This window comes from Contarinia nasturtii, unplaced genomic scaffold (genome assembly GCF_009176525.2).
Source record: "Contarinia nasturtii isolate CC-2019 unplaced genomic scaffold, AAFC_CNas_1.1 Cnas_scaffold_187, whole genome shotgun sequence".
In the NCBI taxonomy this organism is placed as follows: domain Eukaryota; kingdom Metazoa; phylum Arthropoda; class Insecta; order Diptera; family Cecidomyiidae; genus Contarinia; species Contarinia nasturtii.
Window position 1 is genome coordinate 2,299,765 of NW_022197544.1, and position 22,349 is coordinate 2,322,113.

Genomic DNA, 22,349 nt, shown 5'->3' on the forward strand with positions numbered 1-22,349 from the left:
CAACATATTAAATATTATTTATTTACTTTCTTCATCAGAGTGAATACGTATTTGTTACAAAAATAATGCCATTATGAACTATTAATGTTGAAGTTGCCATTTTGTTTGAGCTAATTAACTAAAGTTTGTGAGACGTCCGATGAAAACTATAGTCTTGGTGTTTTTATCCCAAATATAGTAAATAAATGGATGATCGGCAATAAATAACTGACCACTACCTCCGATTCGTTTTGTGATCACCAAACCTAGACCGTTAAAAATGAATGGTTTCATTTCAATATAAACTTGAGATTATCTTTAGGTGAAAAAAAATACCAGTGGCGGCGGCAGCTTCAGAACCTTCCTCATTAACTTCAATGACAGCTTTATGCACAGCATCAGACACAAACAAGGGTTCATTAACCTCGAGAAGACCACTTAAATCGGCGTTTGATGTAAACATTTCAGCAAATCCCATCTGTAAAAGAAAAATCCAAATATCAAAACAGCACAACTTCGAAAACAATATTCCTCGCCTACATTCTTCAAAACATCATTCAATTTGATTTCAAATTCAACTTTGAATTTTGGCATATGGACTTCAACTTGGTGTGAATGCATTGCATGCGAAATTTTGGTAAAATCATAACCTCTCAATTGATTTTCCAGCACATTAATTCCGTCGAGTTCATTTGGCAATATAAATACCATTGAATAATTCGAATTGTAATAATTCATTTCCAGTGCAGTTGCGTCCATGTCAATCAGGTGTCCATAATTGAAAGTTGCATCAGTGTGCATAAAATCAACTGATTTTGCTTGCTCTTTGTTTGTATAAAACAAATTTTTTGTTGTGAATTGCTTGTTGAATTTATGCATCCAATCACCTTTGAAGTAAATTGCATTTACTAAAACCACCCGTGAATCGGAGTCAAACATGTCTGATTTGATTAAATTCTTAATTTTTCGATTTGTTTTTTGTTCAACCATTTGATTGATGAATTGTGCTGTTTCAACTTTATTGGCAAAATTCACCGTTCCAATGGCAGAGTCGAAATCTTCAACAGCCACATTTTGGAAGGTCTTTTTTAGTTTATATCCTTGTTGCACGTAAACAAGATTTGCAGTCGATAAAATAGCAGCTCCGACGTTGTGTTGAAGTGATTCATAGTAGTCATGGAATTGATTTGCTGCCACACTTTTTTCAACATTTATACGAAGGCCGGACTTGATTCCTTCAAATGTCCTACCTAAGGGGAGAATCACAAAAGAAAATAATCGAATTAATTTAAAATAATCGGAAAATAATCGAAAACATATAATGAAAAAATTGCAAAGCAATAACCACAACAACATTAAAGATCAGCAATTGCTTTAATTTGAGATTTGGTAGTTGTAATCGTCGATTTCTGTGAAAGAGAAAAAAAAAAAACAAAATGCTCACTATAGAATAGTACTCCCTACCGTCTTAATACGATAGGGTTGGGTCACGCTCGTCACTTCCTAGATTAGAGAATGAAACAAACAATGAATATTAATAAATAATAAGCAAATATTACAGAGTCATATGAGAGAGTAATTTGAATTCAATGACAGGATGTGAAGACTTCAAGTCTCATTGAGCTGACGGTGGCGCCACCAATTTCAAAGGGGACGTCAATGTAATTTAATAACTCAAATCGAAACTATAGTTTATAAACAGCGCGCCAATTTTAAAATTTGCTGTCATTTCCTCCCATTGTTTGAATTGCAATCAAATTAAAGTGCAACTTACTAATGAAACGACCGCGGCTGAATTTCTTTTACTATTATGCTGCACGATTCGCGTGATTCGCTGGAACTGCTGGATTCGGACGATATTGTTGTTTCCATGCGGCAGCATTCATTTTGAAAATGGGAACATCTGGCTTTGTAAATCATATTGCGTGAAGCATTGTGATCACGATCCATGACAACACCTTTCTTTCTCAGTTGGAATTCGGGCTCATAGTCGATTGTCTTCGGTCTTGGTGCTACACCCATTTTCTTTCGACGACTGTGATGTACTTTCATCGTCCATTTCTTAGGAGTTTTGAGAACAATATTTTGGGCCGTTGGACAGTTGTGGCAAACTACGAAACTAATGATACAAAATTTACAATGTAATTCAGTTATTTTTTAAAAAAAATAACAAAAGAGCAAAACGAAAAAAAAAATTAAAAAACAAAACCAAACAAAACAACTTACCGATCCTTTTTATTATAGTTCTCAATGTGTCATTTTCGCTGTGCAACTGGCCTGCTTACCCGAATGTGATTTTTTGTCGTTGATACTACTGTTCTCGCAAAGAAAAATGTTGACAATTACCTTTTGTTGTTGTTTCTATTGTCGTATGTCATGTTGTCGCTCTGACGATGCATCGGAGGATGCTGTTGTGTGTACGTACAACATATCTTCTACTACTACTACCAAATCTCAAATATTTGTCAGCAATCTGTTATTGTGTGTGTATTTGTGGTCAAACTATATAGTTCCAAACATTCTAATGGTTTCCCAATCATCTATCACTCACTCACCCACTCATCCACACACATAGACACACTCTTTTTATTTCACATAGATTCAATTTCCATCATCGTCATTTGACAATCTTATTCGTAATACATATATTACAATTAATGTATGAACTTGAATGAAGATAATCGAAACTAATCGAAAAGTAATTGTAAAATAATTAATAAGCAATTTTTAAGTGAATTGCCCCTAGGTACTACCATTAGCAGCTTGCGATAGAAGCATCAATGCATTTGCCACAGAAATAGGCGACACGATTACATTTCCACTCGTTGATTTTGCACATTCCTGAATCAACAAAAAAAATTACATACATTTTTTATACGATTTTTGATAAAATATTTCCACCATTTTTGCGGCGATTACCTGATAAAAATCAGATGCAAAAGTACGAATGCTCGATTTTATTTCATTGCCAAAAATATTTGGAAATAACATTGAACATATGACCAACGTAATCACTAACCGTAACACTGAAATGATAATAATTGATTTTACATGACCACTTTTTATGTGAGTTGACAACAAGTTTTTTTTTTTTCAAATCAAAGATTTCTAGGTTGAAATTATATGGTTTTATGAAAGATTTATAATTTGCTTTTGATGTAATATTTTAATTAAAAAATTCACAAACAAATGTTGACAAAAAAAAAACCATTCAAACTTTGATACCCAACGATTGAAATGTGAATAACTTACTTTTGATGGATGCACAAAACACACTGGCTCTCAAGCAAAGAAACAGAGAATGTGAATGAATGTTGTTTCAACTTTTGGGTGTGATGTGTGACACAATAGCTACGTGATCAATGGAAAGAAGAGAAAAAACAAAGAGATATAATTCGAATTGAGAAGCTTGTTTGTTTCTTTTTTACTTTTTGACGTTTTGTCCTTTTAAACTCATAAGTTTCACAAATTACCACTATCGACTGTGGCATGTTCGCGGGAGTGAAATTGAAAGCAAATTTATACCATTGTAATTATTAATTATCATATTTTATAATAAAAACAATTGGTTTTTGCTCGAAAAATTAGATGTTTAAGTTTATCGGATTAATAATTTCCTTTTCGAACTTAAATTCAATGCCCATCAAGTAGCCAATTGAAAAAGGAATGTAAAAACGCAAAATGAAAATGTATTTACAAAGAGAGCTAGCCGCTAATTATACAAAATGTGTATTTTTTTCCCGAAATATAAGTCGCACATATTTAATATTTTTTTCTCGGACAATTCCAAAGTCTAAAAAAATTAGCATATGAATTTGCTTTATTCGGTGATGGCAGAAATAAAAAATACTCGTCTTTCATTTGAAATGTTGAAATATTCATGTTTATCTAGTGCAAAATTGAAATTTTCAAATATTAATGTTATATGTCCAACAAAAGACACTGTCTTTTTCTCGGCTGAATGATTCAGATCACAAAATAATAGAACAAAAAAACGTTGAAAAACCCATAAAAACAAAAACGATTTTAAACACCGCTCACGTGCACTATACATGAAAATTTATTCATATTGAACTGTGAAGCTATGATTTAGATTGAAGATTTGTTCAAGTCTTGAGATTGAAGGAACATTGAACTATTCTGATAAAAATGTATCTTTTTGATCCCCATTCGTAAAAGATAAGTTCCTGCGATTAAAAGTATCAATTACTAAGAATTTCGAATTATTATGACTCGGTGCAATTTCGTGTTTTTTCCCACAGAAAAATCTATTTTTGGGAGTGGTTGTCCAAGTATTGAAAGTGGTTGTTAAAAAATGATTTAAATTTAGAAAAAAGAACAATATTAACTAGTTAGTCAACCTTTTTTACACTACAGACAATTGCAATTTAAATTATGGCACCACAACATTATGTGATCGTAGTGATGATGGTGCATTGTTTTCGCATTTAATGTCGTCAACAGTTTGTGTGAATTCAAAATATTGAATCTTGAACTACGAACAATACGGAATTCCCCACAAATACGCCATTTAAAAAGAATTTTTTTTATACGTAATATTCATTGGCATTCAGAGAAAAAAGCAAATCGTGTATTTTTCAATTTATTCCACTTTATTGGTATTGTACATGGAATACATATAATCGATGAAAATTGGTAGTATCAAAATCAAGTTCGAGCTCAATTAAAATTAACAATTCGGCCATTGAATAAGATCGTATCAGTGTCTCGATCCCAAATATAATATAAAAATGGATGATTTGCATGAAACTTTCTGGGTCCAATGCGTTGTCTGAGAGCAAAAGCTGAAACAAAAGCACGGTGTTATTGAATGAATTGAATTTCATACAAGATCATAAAGCAACACCAACGGTAACATTTTTTTTAATCTTAAGCGATTTGCACCGTCACACTGCAAAGCGACGGGCAGCTCTTATGTTATGCAAGTAGTAATTTCCACTACGTTTCATGGCTGTGTGTCAAAAATCGATGTCATTACCTGTGGCTGCAGCAGCATCAGATCCTCTTTCATTGATTTCGATAAAAGCTTTATGAACAACATCACTAACATATAAATCTTCATGGACTTCCAAAAGACCATTCAAATCGGCTTTATTGGTGAACATTTCACTCATTCCCAACTGAAACAAATAAAAATAAAACAAAACTAGCGAAGTTCTTTTCAAAAATGGAAAATCGATTTGAATCTTTGGTGAATACATACATTTTTCAGAGTATCGATTAAATCGATTTTAAATTCAACTTTGAATTTTGGAATAATGGCCACTGAATTTTTTGAATAATTAAAATTGTTCTTCATAAGATCAGGTTTGAATTGGGCTTCTAACATAGGTAAACCAGTTCGACTATTTGGTAACACAATTACAAATGAAAGACTGGAATCGACATATTTCATTTCAAAGGCTATAGCATCAAGTTCCTTCAATAACGCCCAACCAAATACACCCCTCGTTACCATGAAATCAACCGTAATGTTTTCCGTTTCGCTAATAAAAAATGCACCTTTATGCGTATCATTTTCGTTAAATTGGTACATCCAATCACCATGGAAATAAATTGCATTTATTAAAACCATACGCGTATCTGAATCGAGAGTTTTCGATTCAATCAAATTGTTGATTTTTCCAAATGTTTTCTTCTCAACATAATCGTTGATTGTTTGTACGGCATTGTCTTTGTTTGCAAAATCTATCAACTCAATACCGGAGCGAAATTTTTCAATAGCAATTTCCTGAAAATGTCCACTTAAATGTAATCCTTGTTGCACATAAATTTGATTAACCATTGAAAGAGTTGTATTTTCAGCGGCATTTTCAAGCAATTCAAAATGTTTGGAAAAGTGATCTGCTATTACGATCTTGTTATCAATCAAATGAAGCCCATTTCGAATTTGTTCAGATGTTTCGCCGTTACTCCCTTGCAGGAGCAATGACAGTGCAGTTGTTACAGAGAATGGAGAGATTATCATATTACCACTTGTCGCATTGATACATTGCTAGAAATTAAATGAAATCTTAATACAACTGTTGAAACCAAATAAATGTTTTTCTCAAGCACTTTTTTTAATTTTCGTCTTAATTACCCTATAAAAATCCCATGCAAAATTCGAAATACCATTCGTTATTTCATTTGCTGGAACTACTATGGTCAGATAGGAGTATAGCGCAAATACGAACACCGAACATTGCACTGAAACAAAAGCAAAGACAAAAAACCGTCATTAAAAATAAATTCACTGCACTTTTATCGGAAATTTCAATGCTGCTTTTCTATCAAGCACTTGTAGAAAATAATCAAATTACTTGTGAGCCAAAAAAAATTCAATCCGTAAGCAAAAGATACGTTTTTAATGTAACACAAATAAAATCGATGTGACGATTCGTTTTCTTTTATCGACAATCTTAAATCTTAATGGCAACTACTGAAAAAATCAAAAGAATATAACAGGTTTTGACGTCTCTTGTCTTGACGTTTCAACAAATAGCCCGGTCAAGTATCATCATTTATGAGATAATTTACGACATTTTTTAAGTGATTGTGGATGTTCAAATATCACCTTCCTATAATGTCGAGTTTGAAACTCACAATCTTAAAGTCTTCGAAAAAAATGTAACATCTTATGAATAATTAGTTGTCATAAGTTTGTTTATAACAAGTTTCGTCTCTACAAGTATGCAATTAGTAGTGCAACGTTTTTAAATTAAAAAAAATATATGAAGTTATTTAATTAAATAATAATTCAAATAAATAATAACTTTGAGTTCGTTGATTTTGGAAGTTAATTTATTTTCAACGCCTTGAAAAAGTTGTTTACATAAACATTTAGATATCAAACCGTTCAATTTTTCGTACAAATTGGTTAGAATTTTTTGATTTGTCCGCCAAAGATGACAGTTTTGGTAAGATTATCCACAATATAGTACATAAATGGATGATCTGCACGGAACGTTGGCATATTTAATACAGCACTCAATGGAACTATTCTAACGCCTTTAAAATGAAAAAGAAAACACATGAAAAACTAGAAAAAAAGTGATAATCAATTAAGATTATTACCAGTGGCGGCAGCTGCTTCTGTTCCTCCTTCGGAAACTGTGATGAAAGCTTTGTGAACTACATCGGACACTTTCACCGGATCCTTTGACTCCAAAAGACCGCTCAAATCAGCATTATCGGCAAATATATCAGTCATACCCAGCTAAAAATGTATCAATGATTATTTCAAATGCAGTAGCAAATAGATAATTTAACATAAAACATACATTCTGGAGAGCATCATTCAAATTCAATTGAAATTCAACGGTAAACTTTGGAATTGAAACTTCGACTTTTCTCTGTTGCATTTTATTCACTATAGACACCAAATTATCCTTTACTTTTGATTGCATTGCTTGTAATCCTGTACGAGCGTTTGGTAAGAGGAATACCATGGAGAAGTTTGATTTTTCATACTGCAATTGAAGCGCTTTAGCATCGAACTCCGGTAAATCAGCATAATTAAAGTGTGAATCAATGTTCATAAAGTCGACTGATACTGTTTTGGTGTCACTCATATGAAAATCGTTTTTGGTAGTTTCGGTTTCATAGAATTTTGTTTCCCAATCGCCCTTGAAATGAATGGCATTTACCAAAACAACACGAGAGTCCGGTGAAAGTGAGTCTACATCGAAGAGATCTTTAATTTTTCCATTTGTCTTCTCCTCAACAAAATGATTGATGGTTTTAGCGGTGACATCATTATTTGCAAAATTCACCAATTCAACGCCCGATTTGAATTTCTCAATGGCAACCTTTTGAAAATCTGGATTTATTTTATAATCTTGTTGCACATAGATTTGATTGGCAATGGAAAATATCGCATCACCGGAATCACTTTCAAGCGCCTCAGAAAGACTAAAATATTGGTTTGCAACTTCGGTTTTGTTACCATCAAAATGGAGACAATTTTTTATTTGTTCAAATGAACGTCCGTTGGCTGCTTGTGATAAAAATGCTACGGCGGTTGCAATAGAGAATTGTGAAATTATTACATTTTCATTTGATGCGGCTCTGGCACATTGCTACAATCAAATAAACAACAAATTTGTTAAATTCGATAACGAAAAAACAAACATTTTATTTAAAATCACCTCATATAAATTCGATGAAAAACGCGAAATTCCACTGACAAATTCAGTTGATGGGACGCTGGACGAAGTCACCAAGGAAAAAATTGCAAATACAATTATCGAACGTATCACTAAAGGAGAAAATGTATTTTTAATAATTATATTAAGTTGGAAATTGAATGAAAGAGATCATACTTGTGTCAAGTTGTTTGCTTTTATTCAAATTAAACATTTTTTTCGAATGTCTTCCACTTTTATAGATGTTTGGCTCACACTCAAACGTGTCGAAATTGAATAACAACAAAATATAAAACACATAATTCGTGACAAAGTGGAATTTTATGAACATTTACTGATAAGCGATTAGTTTGTCAAAGTTCAAAGTTTCATAAGAATTAAAAAAAAGTCTGCATAATAATGTGTGAATCAACGAAAAAAATTATATATCCCTTAGAATGATGGCAATAGAATAAATGTTTCAATTGTTTTACAGTTCGGTTGGCAGATTTTCGAAATAATAAACTCAAACTTTTTGATTGACATTGCTGTGTAATCACAAAACATACACATTCTTATAAAACAAGGCACGTTTATTGATAATTGATGTGCAATACGTGACATAAAAGCAAAGCTGTAGTTCCCACATTTGAATAAATTATCATATTCTCAGTATAAGCATTTCGTACTCGATTTGCATATCATAAAATGAATCTGACTGTAAATTTAACTGAGATATCGTACAAAAGCCAGTTACAAATCAATCGATTCGATGCAAATCAAAATCGATTTAATTGGCATCTGTGACAGAATATGTAGGATTAGCGCACGATATTTAATTGCAAATCATCCAATCGGGTCATTTCTAACTTTTGTTATGTTTTTGAAATTGTGACCATATTAAGAGGACATTTACTCAGTTTAATTTCATGCACGTATGTATCGCGATGTCATTTGTTTTTGCTGGTCGCTCAAAAATATTTACTTGATGATTAACGTATCAATTTCTGTTGAATTGACCCTGGGTTTTTCCTGCTGTTCTCTCTCATTATCTTAATATTTTTTTGTCCTAAATATAACCCTTGAATTGCTATATATCAACCCGTATCAACCACATCTACACATATAAAAATTGCTGTGCTTCTCAGTCATGTGATTTTGGTAAATATGTTATCAAAGCTCTCATGAATTAGAGTCTTGAAAATTAGAATCCCTCCAAAATTACAAGAGCCGCATTAGAAATAAATCTGTTTAATCCAATGAAATTCAATGCGTTTTTTATTCTACAAAAATTGATTTCATTGCATTTGGTTGCATTTTACCTATGAAATTAGAAAGCAGCATAGATTAGAAGTTTGAGTTTTTGGTATTCATCGCACGAGAATCGACATTGAGTATTTGATTATGTTTAAAAAGTCATATGTTTTTGGATAGATGTGACAATTTTGACAAGAACTCTGTAATAAGAAATTCAATCTCAATAAATTTTCGCACATTTTTTTATATATTTACCAAACATGTGATGCAATACTCGCCAAAATTTACTACCTATGTTCAAAATATAAAAAAAAAAAAAAAAATGAAATATTCGATAAGAATGTCGATTTTTGTTATGACTAATGCAAAAACAAATAATAAAAGGTTCCAATTGATTTCGTGATATGAATGGTATTTTATTCGAAACCAAATGGTTTTAAGTAAGAAATGGATGATTTATGATCGTAAATGTAAATTGTAAATTAAGAGATTAATAGAATAATTTCAGTTTATGTTTATAACTCTGCCGCTGAAAAGAATAGTTTCGCTGTTGCTGTCCCAGATATAATAAATGAACGGATGATCGGCACGAAATTTGGATTGACCAAACTCACCACTAAATAGTACAATTTGAACTCCTTCGAATACAAAAAGAAATCGGTTATGTTAAAAATCGCTTAGATATGGTGAATTATTATAATAGAAAGTCGACTACTCAAGATGTTTGCTACCTGTAGCAGCTGCTGCTTCCGATCCACCTTCGGATACTTTGATAAAAGCTTTATGCACTACATCAGATACTTGCAATGATTCGCCATTTTCCAATAGATCACTCAAATCGGCATTGGATTCAAAAATCTCTTCTATACCCATCTGACAAACAACAAAAATAAATCACACTCACTTCATGATGCGATTAATGTCTAAGAGAAAATTATCAAATATAATACGTACATTCATTAGTACATTATTTAACTTCAGTTCAAATTCATGTTCGAATTTCGGAATCCATATTTCGACCTTTTGCATGCTCATATTAGCGACAATGGTTTTTAAATCGCAATCTTTCATTTGTGATTCCAGTGTTGATAGGCCGGTACGAGAGTTTGGCAAAATGACAACCATTGAAAAGTTCGAGTCGGCATATTTCATCTCAAGTGCACTTGCATTCAAATCAGATAAATCAACATAATTAAACCATTCATCGATGTTCATTAAATCGACTGGCACTTTTTCCGTTTCGTTGATATAAAAATCGGATTTATTTGTTGAATATTCGTAGAATTTTTGTTCCCATTCGCCTTTGAAATAAATCGCATTTATGAGAACAACACGCGAATCCGATCCAAGCGTATCGGATTTGATTAAATCGATGATTCGCCGATTTGTTTTTTCTTCGACAAATTTATTGATTATACGTGCAGTTTCTTCGTTATCCTCAAAATTTACCGATTCAATGCCTGATTGAAACTTATCAATGGCCACTTTTTGTAAATTTTGTTTTATCGAATAGCCTTTTTGTACATAGATGTTATTTGCAATCGAAAAAGTGGTGTTGCCAGCGCCTCTTTCAAGTAGACCATAATGTTCTTGAAATTGATTTGCAATTGATTTTTTGTCACCGCTTAAATGCAAACCAGTTTTTAGCTGCTCAAACGTACTTCGATTGGTAGCTTGTGATAACAATACAAGCGCATTTGCAACTGAAAATGGTGAAATTATTACATTCCCTTTGGTCGATTTGGCTGATTCCTTAAACAAATATTGATTGGTTTTTCGAAAATAAGCGAATCTTATGAAATTCCATATTTAAAATGAAAGCACTCCAGATCTGTTTTACCTGATACAAATCGGATGCAAAACTATAAATTCCTCTCGTTAAATCATTCGTTTCATCTTCAGATGATACAATTGCAATGGCAGCAATTGCAAATACATTTAATATTCTCAACACTAAAAATAAATAGACGATTAGACCAATGTCAACCAAATTGGAAAAAAAATGGTATTACTTTGTGCTGTCTGTCTCTTGTAGACATTTGCAACGATGAATTACAATTAAAACTTTGCTCTGACGCAATGACACTACGGAACACACAAATAGAAATGATGTAGTTTTTGAGACGTCATACGCCTTTATAGAAGTTTATATATGCATACAGTTTTTCTAGATGAGCACGACTGATATTACAGAGCATAGCTTTGAGGTCAAACTGGTTTTTGATATGTCCAAGTACACGGCTGAATACATCGATGGCTTCGAGATATTTTGTTTATTCATTTTTAGCATTATCGACTTCTTCTTTATTGGACTTTTTTTCATTCTCGTGGTTAAGTCGGTATCGATAGTGGCGATTTTCAATATAACGTGCTTGACATATGTTTATCAAAACACAAAGAACACCTTATGCAGAATCAAATAATAGCGGTAAATAATGAGGTCAATGTACTCCCGAGTGTCTATTGTGTCTGCGGTTTTAATAGTTTTGACCCGCAATTTCAATGAATATGACATAGTCAGCCAGAGCAATAGATTTCAATTGAAATATTTTGTTTAGTTTTTTTTACCGAATATATTAATCACACTTTCCTTTAATTAATTCTGATTAAGTGCTACTGTATGTTAAAGAACGGGAATTTTGAACATGTGATTTATCACACTGGACAGATGAATATTAATACATATTATGTTTATAATTTTGCATTTTTGCCTAGTCATTTTGGCATATTCAACTGATGTGAAAGCAATGGAGATGTCGAAAATGGAAACAGCGTGAAACATTCCCAACTATTCACACACACATTGTAACACTTGAATTTGAAATGACGAATTTAATATCAGTATAAAATAGCAGTTATAAATTGTATCATACAATTAGTATATAATTTGAATTGAATGCGACAAAAGTATCATAAAATTGTATACTTGCACCTATACTTCAATTCAGAATGAATATTTTATATAATTATTGAAAATTGCACTCATAAAAATGTATATTAATTAGAGATGTTTTATAAAGAGATCGTAGATTTCCAATTGATATAAAATACATACAAAGTCATATTTTGATCATAAAAAAGGCTGATTCTATGACACGATTCATGGTGATTCCGATCACATGACAAATGCAAGCGTAATTATTTGCAAATTGTTTAAAAAATGAACTCACTGCTCTAAGGAGCTAAGATTCCTGAATGCGATTCGACTTACAGCAATTTACAGTCTAATCTTGCACACATTCTATCGATGTGGAATTTAGATCTTTTTTACATTTCCAATAGATTTCACATGGTTATAAAAATACTTTTTTTTAATGTTTAAACCAGTGTATTCAAAATCTACACTTTTTAATAAAATAAAAAGTGGTTTGTATAAAATGTTTATTAAGTTTATTTAAAAACCTATATTTATTGAAAACACAGAACACAAAATAAATTAAAAACTTGAAGAAAATCCAAAGAATTACAAAAATCAGTTTTTTTAAAATATCAATAAAATCTCTGAAGAAGTCTCACTTTCATTCTCGGACAATCACGTGTAAATCAAGTTGTTTTTGCGTAGTTGCCATATTCGAAAGATGATTACTTAGAGCAGTTGTACTTATAATTCTTTTTTGTGAGGCGGATGTTATTGCGAAAATCAGCAAATCTCAGCTGAAAAATATCTTTATCTAAAAAAATGCAACGTACAGATTTTGGATTAAATGTTGCGCATTTCAGTTAAGAAGATCCAATTTTCCTGAGAACATTCGGTTATTTAATGCACTGCATTTTCGTATAATCGCTGTATTGTTTGTATGTATATATTATTTTATTGGTTGTTATTCTTAAATGACGATGACGATTGTGTGACGTGATGTTGTTGTGAGAAATCACAAAAAAAATATCGACTATATTTTTTTGTTGGAATTAATCAATGAAGATTAGTTGATAGAGACGAGCTGTTCAACTGTGCAATGTATTGAGAAAAATAAAAATCACCAATGAATGTGGCGTATTTGTGTATCAGAGGTAAAACTTATTATTTTTATTGAATTATTTATATGTAGCAAAATAGTTAATGGTGTAACTTTGGTATCAATTTGTCTTAAATACTAAAATGAAATACCTTTTTTCTTGTCCTTGGCATTTCATATCCTTGGTATAAAGGCAAGGATTCATTTTTGTGTATATCTAGCAGCCTGGAGCGCTAGTGCTGTGTCGCCGTATGCGGATATATCTATCGCCAGATATTGCATGGTTATTTCTTCTTACTATGTCAATGTAATCTTTGTATGTTTAGTATTTACGAACAAAGGGATAAATTAATTTGAAAAACTTAAAGAAACGCCAAAATAATAATAGACAAAAACAGCCACGCTCCAGTTATTTTGTAACGTAAAGTTGTTGATAACTTTTCAAAAATATCAAATTGGTAAAATCTATAATCCATAATATTGAAATAATCAAGCTCTAAACGAGCAGAAATATAAAATCGATTGATTCCATGGAAATATCTAGGTAAATATGTCACAATTTATGAATATTACATCAAACGAATGTATTACAAATAAAGTTACTTAAAAGCTGTTGAGTTGAATGTGTTATTGTAGAGTAAGTATTTTTGTATTGATTGTGTAATCTCATTTCAATTGAATGTTGTTACACGTCCACTGAAAACAGTGGTTCTGCTCTTGCTATCATATATAAAGAAGAAAAATGGATGATCTGCAGTGAATGATGGTGGCAATGTTCGATCCATCAAATGTATGCCTAAAGAGTAAATTGAATGAGATTAAATAAATGCAACAAGTTTTGACCGAATGAATAAAACAAAAAAACTGAAATCTATTTTAAAGCATGATAGCTTTATCTACAGAAAATAAGAACACAATTAGAAATCATACCAGTGGCGGCGGCTGCTTCGGTGCCAGACTCATCAACTTCAATGTATGCTTTATGAAAAACATCCGACACATATAATTGAACATTTTTCTCTTCTAGAAGATCGCTAAAGTCGGCTGTCTGTGTGAACATGTCTGTTAAGCCCATCTACAAACAAACATCGAAATAGAATATGTTCAAATGAAGAAAAAAAAGTCAAGGTGTTAATTAAAGATAATAAGACGCATTCAAAATAAGATTGATTGAATTTTAAATTGATATAAGTACGTACAGATTGTAAGGCACTTTTCAAACTGCTTTCGTATTCAATTTTGAACTTTGGAATCGTCACTTCGATATTTGTCATTTCCATTTGATCGACAATTTTTGCTACATCGTAATTGGCCAATTTGGATTCGAGTGCTGGTAGTCCACCAATATCGGTTGGTAACACAAACACCATGGATAAACTGGAATTTGCATAATTCATTTGAAGTGTTGATGCGTCCAAATGCTCAATATATCCATTATTAAATTGTTCACTAATAAACATAAAATCGGCTGGAGCTGATTGTCTTTGATTTAGATAAAAACGATTGCGATGCGTACGTTGTTTATCGAATTGATGTTCCCAATTGCCTCTGAAATAGATTGCATTCACCAAAACGACGCGAGTTAGTGAATTTAACATACTCGGATTTATGAAGTCTTTGATCTTATGATTTGTTTTCGATTCGACAAACTGATTTATCGTTTCAGCTGCTTTTACATTATTTGAAAATTCAACAGACCGAACAGGTGCCAACTTCGGATTGTTTTTTTGCGAATTGAGGAATTTTTTATTTATGGTATAACCATTTTGGACGAAAATTCGATTGGCTATTGATAATGTTGCTTCACGCGCTCCCTTTCGAATCAATCGAATATATTTCTGAACATTTACTTGAAGCTTTCCAAGGTCATTCAAATAAAGTGCTGTTTTAATTTCTTCATATGTATTTCCTCTGGCGCCTTTAGACAGCAGCTCGAGCGCTTTTACCACCGAAAATGGCGAAATTATTATATTACCATTTGTTGATCGGGCACATTGCTATGTATCAAAGAAATATATGGTTTGAAATACTTATTTTTGTTCACACTGATGCGCAGTTAATTCAATTAATCGGTTGCATCTTGAACATTTCTTCATTTATATTTTCAATAATTCCCAGTAATGACCAATGAATTAAATGTTCAACTTCAAATTGTCACTATAAAAATATTCAAATCACCTGATATAAATCCATGGAAAACTTCGGAACTCCTTTCTCTATAAGTTTATTATTTGACATGTTCGCCTTGGCGGCTATGGATGCCGTGCAAATTGCCAACGCTATTAATATACGCAACACTATGGTATAACAAAATGATAATAATAAAAAAAGAACAAAGAAAAAGGTTTAGAAAAATCCATTTAAGTTATTTTTTTTTAATAAATGTTGTATCGTTTATATTTATTATTATTAAATTAAAATATTACTTTTACTGAATATTTTTTCGGATGAATGTTTCATATTGTTCAAATGTTTCGAGAACAATTACTAAACTGTGATTAAAATACTCGACTTTAATATATGAATGCAAAAAAGGTTAAAATGTTAAAATGTTATCAACCAGCTATTCATTAATCACAAAAATAAAACCAAAATCACATTTGTACTCGATTCATTTTTCGCTGAACAAAATTCACAATATACATTGATTATATTAACGATATATTTCGGTTTTACGATAAAACTTATTCGGTCTTACTTATACCGCAGCTGTGGGACAACTAGTTGTATTTATGTGATCTTTGCTCGTTTTTTTTTTATCAATAGAATAACTTGGAATTTCCAATGCAAATTGTTATAAACATGTACGTCTCAAGTTCAGGAATTTCCGACTCTTATCTCTCTTGTTCATTCGCGCTTGTAAATGGCATTAAACAAATGTGTCGGACGTATTCATGAATAAATGGAATCAAAATCAGTTCTAATAAAGTAATATATTTGTTTCGTCCAAATAAAACGGAACTAAACGAGTCATCAATCGTTAGAATAATACATTGGAAAATTAAACATTATGACAGTAATCACGATTCGAAATTTTTTCATTTGTTTACTTGCTAGATATATGTACGCACTCCCCAAGAAAAAAGTTGGACTTTTTTTAACCCATGAAAGGAATGCTTGTAAATGAATCCAATTGAAATAAAACAAATTCCAATTGTTTATTTAATCAAATAAAATATATGTTTATTTCAACTAAACTAATTTCTTTGTATACACTTACTGCCGAGTACAAGTTTAATTTTGCCGAAACTGCTCTTATGTTGATTTGTCTTTTTCTCTTGATTGCACGCGATCTATAAAATGACTGGCCGTTATAGCGATTGAGCGGTTTATTATACGCTCAATAAGCTTTAAACAAACTCAGTCTGGACACAAAAAATTCACAAAAAATTTCGTTCTAATCACATTTTTTGGTTCGTCAAGTAGATGACACAATATTAATATTTTGTGACTCAAGATCAAGTATTGCGTCACAGTGGGAACTTCCAAAGAGGTGTTTTACGGCTTGGGTCATCAATGTCATATAATGATCACAGCGGACGGCAGTTCGCGCGAGTGACGAAACCATATTAGTGTGTTGAAAAGTCGAACTCGCTTTATATACACGAAATATACGAAATTCAGACCTTTGGCCTCGGTTGATGTATGGTTGGAAAGCCCTTGGTCCATAGATCAAGAAAAAATGTAAAAGTTTGAAAATCGGTCCACTTGTCTTCAAAATATGGCCCTTGCAAGAAAAGGATCAAAATTCAGTTCTACGGCCATAGGTGGCACTAAATGAGTTCATTGACCTCTGAAACATCGATATTATGTTTCAGCATTTTAAAAATTTCATATGAATCGCAATGAAAAATCAAAATGTCTGTCTGTCTGTGACCAATTTTGCATACTCGATTCTGATCTTTTTGAAACTTTCTGTGATTAAAGTATTACATAAAAAACTTTTTTGTTCCGGCACTTTTCGATATGGCCGCCATGTTGGCCGTGGCCGGCCTCCAAAAGTCACTTTTTGGCTTTTGTCCCTACGGTCACCGAGTTGCCGCCATGTGACACACTCCGGACATATGAACAAAAAAAACTAATTTAAGTGTATGCCATGCATTGACGTGAATAGCAGGGCACCAAATTTGAATGAATACCGCCAAATTCACAGATTTCTTTTTTTTTCTAGGTGAAGAGCCTAATTTGTGTCGTCACAAAATCAAAATGTCTCAAGTAGAACGCCATTTCGCATGCAGTGGAAATAACACTAAATTTTAAATTTAGCGCGCTCTTTAGTTTCGGTTTGAATTGTTAAATTGCATTGATGTGCCCTTTGGAACTAGGGTGCTCGCATCGATTGTGTTACATAAACTCAAGTTGCTTCCACTGCATGCCGTTTCGTGTCATTTCAAATGAATACTTAGCTCAATATAATGTCTGGGTTTTACCGCATAAAGGAATCACTGTACATTTTATTGATCAGAAACAGTGTATATAATCAGCATAGATAATCATCTGAGATACACTGCCAATGTACTTGGAAGTAATCGAGATGTATCGATGTATAAACGAGTGGAATTCAAAAACTATTTGTAACCCCTAATTAGGGGCTGTAAGTAATTTTAAATCAAAATCAGAAAATGCCGCCCCTTAAATTTATCAAGCTGAATAATATTACGACCTGAAATCAAGTTTTGTTAATTTTTATTGACTTGAAATTAAGCATTAATTCGGTGCACTCACTGCATCACAAATGCACGACTCTGTTTATACATATATACATGGCTGCAGATACGGACACCACACAGCACTATACACAGCCAATTTTGATTTTTAACGATTACTAACGAACAGGAAAAAAACATTGTGAATGTTGACACAAAAGTCCTTTGCTTTTTAAACGACCGACGAGTGTTTGATGTTTGAAAAAAAAAAAAACTTTGAAAACACAAAGGAGCGAGTACGACGTTTCCCCCTTTGCTAAGCGAAATAAATCTGATATACGGCGCTGATTTAAATGTCACTCTATGTCATTCCACAATGATACATTTTTTGGCTTGACAATATATAAGCTCTTCATTCAACATGCATAATTTTTGAACGGTCGAGTAAAAAAAAGAAACATATCATAAAATATTCTTCTTACGTTTATCATAAAAATTCTCTATATTTTAAATTTATTTGTTTAAAAATAACAATAATTTCATTTTTTTTCATAGATTGAACAAGAATCTAATGTAAAAAGTAATACCAATGCGACACCCACCGTTAAAATAGAAAAGGAAACTTATTTGGAATTGTAACATTTTGGTCCGCCATAACAGCATCTTCGTTTTGCTTCTCTGTGATTGGTCAAGTAAAACGAAGATGCTGTCATGGTGGACAAAAATGCTACAATGGATACCAACTAAGTTTCTTTTTGCATTTTTACGGTAGGTGTCGCATTGTCATTACTATTTACATTAGATTCTTATTTAATCGATGAAACATGTTTTGTTGAAATTATTGTAATTTATAAACAAATTAATTTTTTTATAAAAAAAAAAATTAATAAAGTTTTTAATGAAAAATGTTAGAAAAATATTTTATGACATGTTTTTTTTTCAACGATTCAATAATTATGAATGTGTATGCATTTTAAATGAAGAGCTTATATATTGTTAAGCCAAAAAAGTATTATTGTGAAATGACAGAGTGACATTTACATCAGCGCCGTATATCGAATTAATTTCGCTTGGCATAGGGGGAAATATTTTGACAGATAGTACTCGATCCTTTGAGCGTTCACACAGATGAATCGGCTTTGTACACAGAGCGCAAGTTGCGCGTACACTGTACATATGCGAACTGAGTAATAAAAAGTGAATAATAGAATACTATTAGCATGCGATCCTTTAAATTCATATATTTTTGAAGTGATCTCTCTGACATTTCAGAAAAAAAATCGTTCCTTCATTTGGCGTAGGCAAACGAAATCATTTTTTGTGCTATTGGAAGGAAAATTTGCATGGAACATTTATGGACCAATTCTATCCCGTTATTATGTATAATGAATTATTGTATATTTTATTGATCAGAAACAAAAATTATTCGTAACTCAAACGGTTTTTAAATGATGTTTTTTTATAAAAAACAATAAAATGTTTATAAAAAACGTTTATTTTTTATTCATTCGAAAGACTAGGAAAATATTTTTTGAAATTTAGATAAATTTATAAATTGCATGCCCCTGTTGGTTTTGCATCAATTAGTGCACCCACAAAGTCTGAAACAAAATAATGACCACCATTTGCATTCTCTTGGACCTGGTGGTGATGGTGTTGTTGATGGTGTTGGTATTGGTTTTGGAGTGGTTTGGAGTACAGGACCATTTTCAAAATTTAAAAAGCGCCCTGTGAAAATTGGCATTTTGTTACTGTCATCCCAAATATAGAAGAAAAATGGATGGTCGGCGGTGAAGTTTGCTGGGTAACTATAAGCTGTAATTTGTACACCTGTAAAAAAAGCCAATAATGTAAATTATGCAATGAAATAAGAATTAATCAAAACAGAATGAAACATTACCGGAAGCAGCGGCTGCCTCGGAGCCCTTTTCATTGAAGTCGATTACAGTCTTATGAATAACATCACTGACTTTCAATTGTTGTTTTGTATCTATAAGTCCACTCAATTCAGCATACTCTGAAAATATCGAACCCATTCCCATCTATTATGGGAATTAATAATTGATGAAAAGAGAAGCGTTAACAGAAATAATTTTTGATTACGTACATTGGTCAACATTTTGTTTAAACTGACTTCGTATTGCAGTTTGAATTTTGGAACATATAAATCGACATCTATCGGTTCCATTTGTTCGGTTATTTTGGCCAAGTTATAGTTTTCTAATTTCGATTCTAAACCATCCAATTCATATTCAATTGGCAAAACAATAACAAATGATAGATGTGAATTTTCGTATTTCAACTGAACTGCAGTCGCATTCAATTCTTCGACATATGCATAATTAAAATCGGTTCCGATATACATAAAATCTTTTTCCACCGTTTGGGTTTTGCTTAAATAAAATGTGCCCTTGCTGGTTTTTTTCTCATCGAATTGATGCTCCCAATTGCCTTTGAAATAGAGGGCATTTATTAAGACCAAACGTGAATCGGCACCCACCATTTCTGGTTTGATGAAATCTTTAATCATATGGTTTGTTTTATCCTCCACATATGTATTCATTTTTGTTGCTGCATCCACGCTGTTGCTAAAATTGATATTTTCAATATCGGCATGGAACTTTTTACGGGCCACATTTTGAAAATCTCTATTTATTTGATAACCATTTTGTAGATACACTTTATTGGCAACCGTTAATGTTGAACTTCCAGCACCTCTCGACAGTGAAGTATAGGTTTCATTAAATTGATCTGGCATCAATGCTCTATCAGCCATGAAATGAAGTCCATTTTTCAAAACATCATATGTCTGTCCTTTACTACCCTGAGCCAAAAGTGCAAGTGAATTTGAAACGCAAAATGGTGATATTAATATATTTGTCTTCGGTCGTGATTTCGCACATTGCTAAATACAAAGAAAAATAAATAGAATATAACGTTATATCGGAAATGCAGTGTGCCGGTGTCGGTATTCTAACACTTAATTCCGATCGGATCCATTGTTTCCAGACAATATATTTATTGGATTTTGTCATCTGGATATTTCAGCTCATCTGGATAGCGTTAGGCGATGATACGAAATGAAAACAATAAAAGTGATTGTTAATAGTTATGGTAGTATTTTTAAACCAGATATTATACTGTGGATAGAAATATAGTGCATATTTCCCATCAAATAAAAATATGCGATATTCGCAATATATCTCGCCGCTTGTAAGATGCATAAGTGTGTCAATTACGAAAACGTGTGTCAATTACGTATGTGTGTGTATGCTTCATGCCTAGTATCTTATTCGTTATTCCCCTCTTTCTACATAGCAGGCAGATGAAAAAGGGGAATAAAGAATAGGGCACAAGGCACGAAGCGTACACACACATACATGTACTTGTGTTTCTTTGTGCCAGTAACAGACGCACATACATCTCACGAGATATATTGCGAATATCGCATATTTCTATTTGATGGCAAATATGCACTTATATATTTCTATCCACAGTATAATCTCTGATTTAAAACCTATACAATCCAACAATCACTTCTATTGTTTTCACTCCATATCATCGGCTAACTTTATCCAGATGACCTGAAATATCCAGATGACAAAATCCAAATATATTGTCTGATTGTTTCACACACACACAAAACAATAACTCCGATCGGAATTATTTGGCTAGAATACTACCACAGGAAATCATAAAATCTCATTAGATGTTCTTCATTGCAGAATAAAACTAGTCACTTATTATTTATATTATGCACAATCACCTTATATAAATCGGATGCAAAAGTAGAAAGGCCTTCGGTTAGAGAATTTGCTTGAATTTGACATGTATATGCCATCAAATAAATCGCAAATAAAATAGTTAGACGAAACACTGTACAAAAATAAAAGAAATTAATATTTTTCCACAATCATAACACCAAAAATACATACTTTTAATATTTCAAATTATATGTCTCTGAATACAAATGTCGAACAACTTCGTTGACTTACTCCACATCAAATGAAGAATGATTCCCTTTTTTACTTATTTTTATAAATGTCGTTATCATTTCGTTCAGAACGGAGATGTTTTAAGAATGTGGAAAAACCCACAAAAGATTTCGCGGATGAAATCATTCTATATTGATGTATTCTTGTCATACTTGCTTATGTTTATTTCTTCTTTTTATTTGTACATGTTTTTTTTTACAATATGTCTTTCCAAGTATAACGTTGATAAACACAATCGTCAAGTGAGCTTCAGTTGTGAAGTTTCGGTAAATTATTGATAGCTTTGTTACATACAAAAAACCACATCTGTTATTTGGTGGAAATTTATTGGTCAAAATTCAAATAATTGATTTAGATTGGTAACTAAATACAAATTTTCCTATGAGCTGT

General features: G+C 32.0%; 3 protein-coding genes across 3 annotated transcripts; all 3 read right to left on the reverse strand.

Moving 5' to 3' along the window:
* Position 1: 1 nt before the first annotated feature.
* LOC116336728 (thyroxine-binding globulin-like) lies at positions 2-6,404 on the reverse strand. The gene is made up of 11 exons (XM_031760793.1): positions 6,303-6,404; positions 6,083-6,189; positions 5,204-5,995; positions 4,979-5,120; positions 4,666-4,784; positions 3,232-3,289; positions 2,899-3,005; positions 2,733-2,820; positions 520-1,229; positions 316-457; positions 2-245 (listed from the first exon to the last, which is right to left on the reverse strand). Coding segments are annotated over exons 1-11 (2,397 nt in total). The 5' UTR covers positions 6,304-6,404; the 3' UTR covers positions 2-114.
* A 357-nt stretch (positions 6,405-6,761) lies between these two features.
* LOC116336730 lies at positions 6,762-11,507 on the reverse strand. The gene is made up of 11 exons (XM_031760795.1): positions 11,375-11,507; positions 11,203-11,315; positions 10,317-11,114; positions 10,094-10,235; positions 9,881-10,000; positions 9,618-9,653; positions 8,304-8,456; positions 8,130-8,239; positions 7,263-8,060; positions 7,057-7,198; positions 6,762-6,990 (listed from the first exon to the last, which is right to left on the reverse strand). Coding segments are annotated over exons 1-11 (2,544 nt in total). The 5' UTR covers positions 11,376-11,507; the 3' UTR covers positions 6,762-6,859.
* A 1,852-nt stretch (positions 11,508-13,359) lies between these two features.
* Positions 13,360-22,030, reverse strand: LOC116336731. The gene is made up of 11 exons (XM_031760796.1): positions 21,900-22,030; positions 21,731-21,840; positions 20,072-20,869; positions 19,865-20,006; positions 19,555-19,794; positions 15,497-15,615; positions 14,518-15,315; positions 14,249-14,393; positions 13,922-14,114; positions 13,833-13,858; positions 13,360-13,593 (listed from the first exon to the last, which is right to left on the reverse strand). Coding segments are annotated over exons 1-9 (2,478 nt in total). The 5' UTR covers positions 21,901-22,030; the 3' UTR covers positions 13,360-13,593; positions 13,833-13,858; positions 13,922-13,989.
* Between the last annotated feature and the right edge of the window lie 319 nt (positions 22,031-22,349).

What these genes read in the sequence shown, in the direction of transcription:
- LOC116336728 (XM_031760793.1), bottom strand. An exon ending in GTTTTGTGCATCCATCAAAA is followed by an intron (nt 3,006 to 3,231) that starts GTAAGTTATTCA and finishes TTATCATTTCAG; the next exon opens with TGTTACGGTTAGTGATTACG. An exon ending in TCTATCGCAAGCTGCTAATG is followed by an intron (nt 1,230 to 2,732) that starts GTAGTACCTAGG and finishes TTCTCCCCTTAG; the next exon opens with GTAGGACATTTGAAGGAATC.
- LOC116336730 (XM_031760795.1), bottom strand. An exon ending in AGTATTGCATCACATGTTTG is followed by an intron (nt 8,457 to 9,617) that starts GTAAATATATAA and finishes CTTATCAGTAAA; the next exon opens with TGTTCATAAAATTCCACTTT. An exon ending in AGAAGCAGCTGCCGCCACTG is followed by an intron (nt 6,991 to 7,056) that starts GTAATAATCTTA and finishes TTCATTTTAAAG; the next exon opens with GCGTTAGAATAGTTCCATTG.
- LOC116336731 (XM_031760796.1), bottom strand. An exon ending in TTGCATCCGATTTATATAAG is followed by an intron (nt 20,870 to 21,730) that starts GTGATTGTGCAT and finishes CTTTGTATTTAG; the next exon opens with CAATGTGCGAAATCACGACC. An exon ending in CGAAGCAGCCGCCGCCACTG is followed by an intron (nt 14,115 to 14,248) that starts GTATGATTTCTA and finishes TTTACTCTTTAG; the next exon opens with GCATACATTTGATGGATCGA.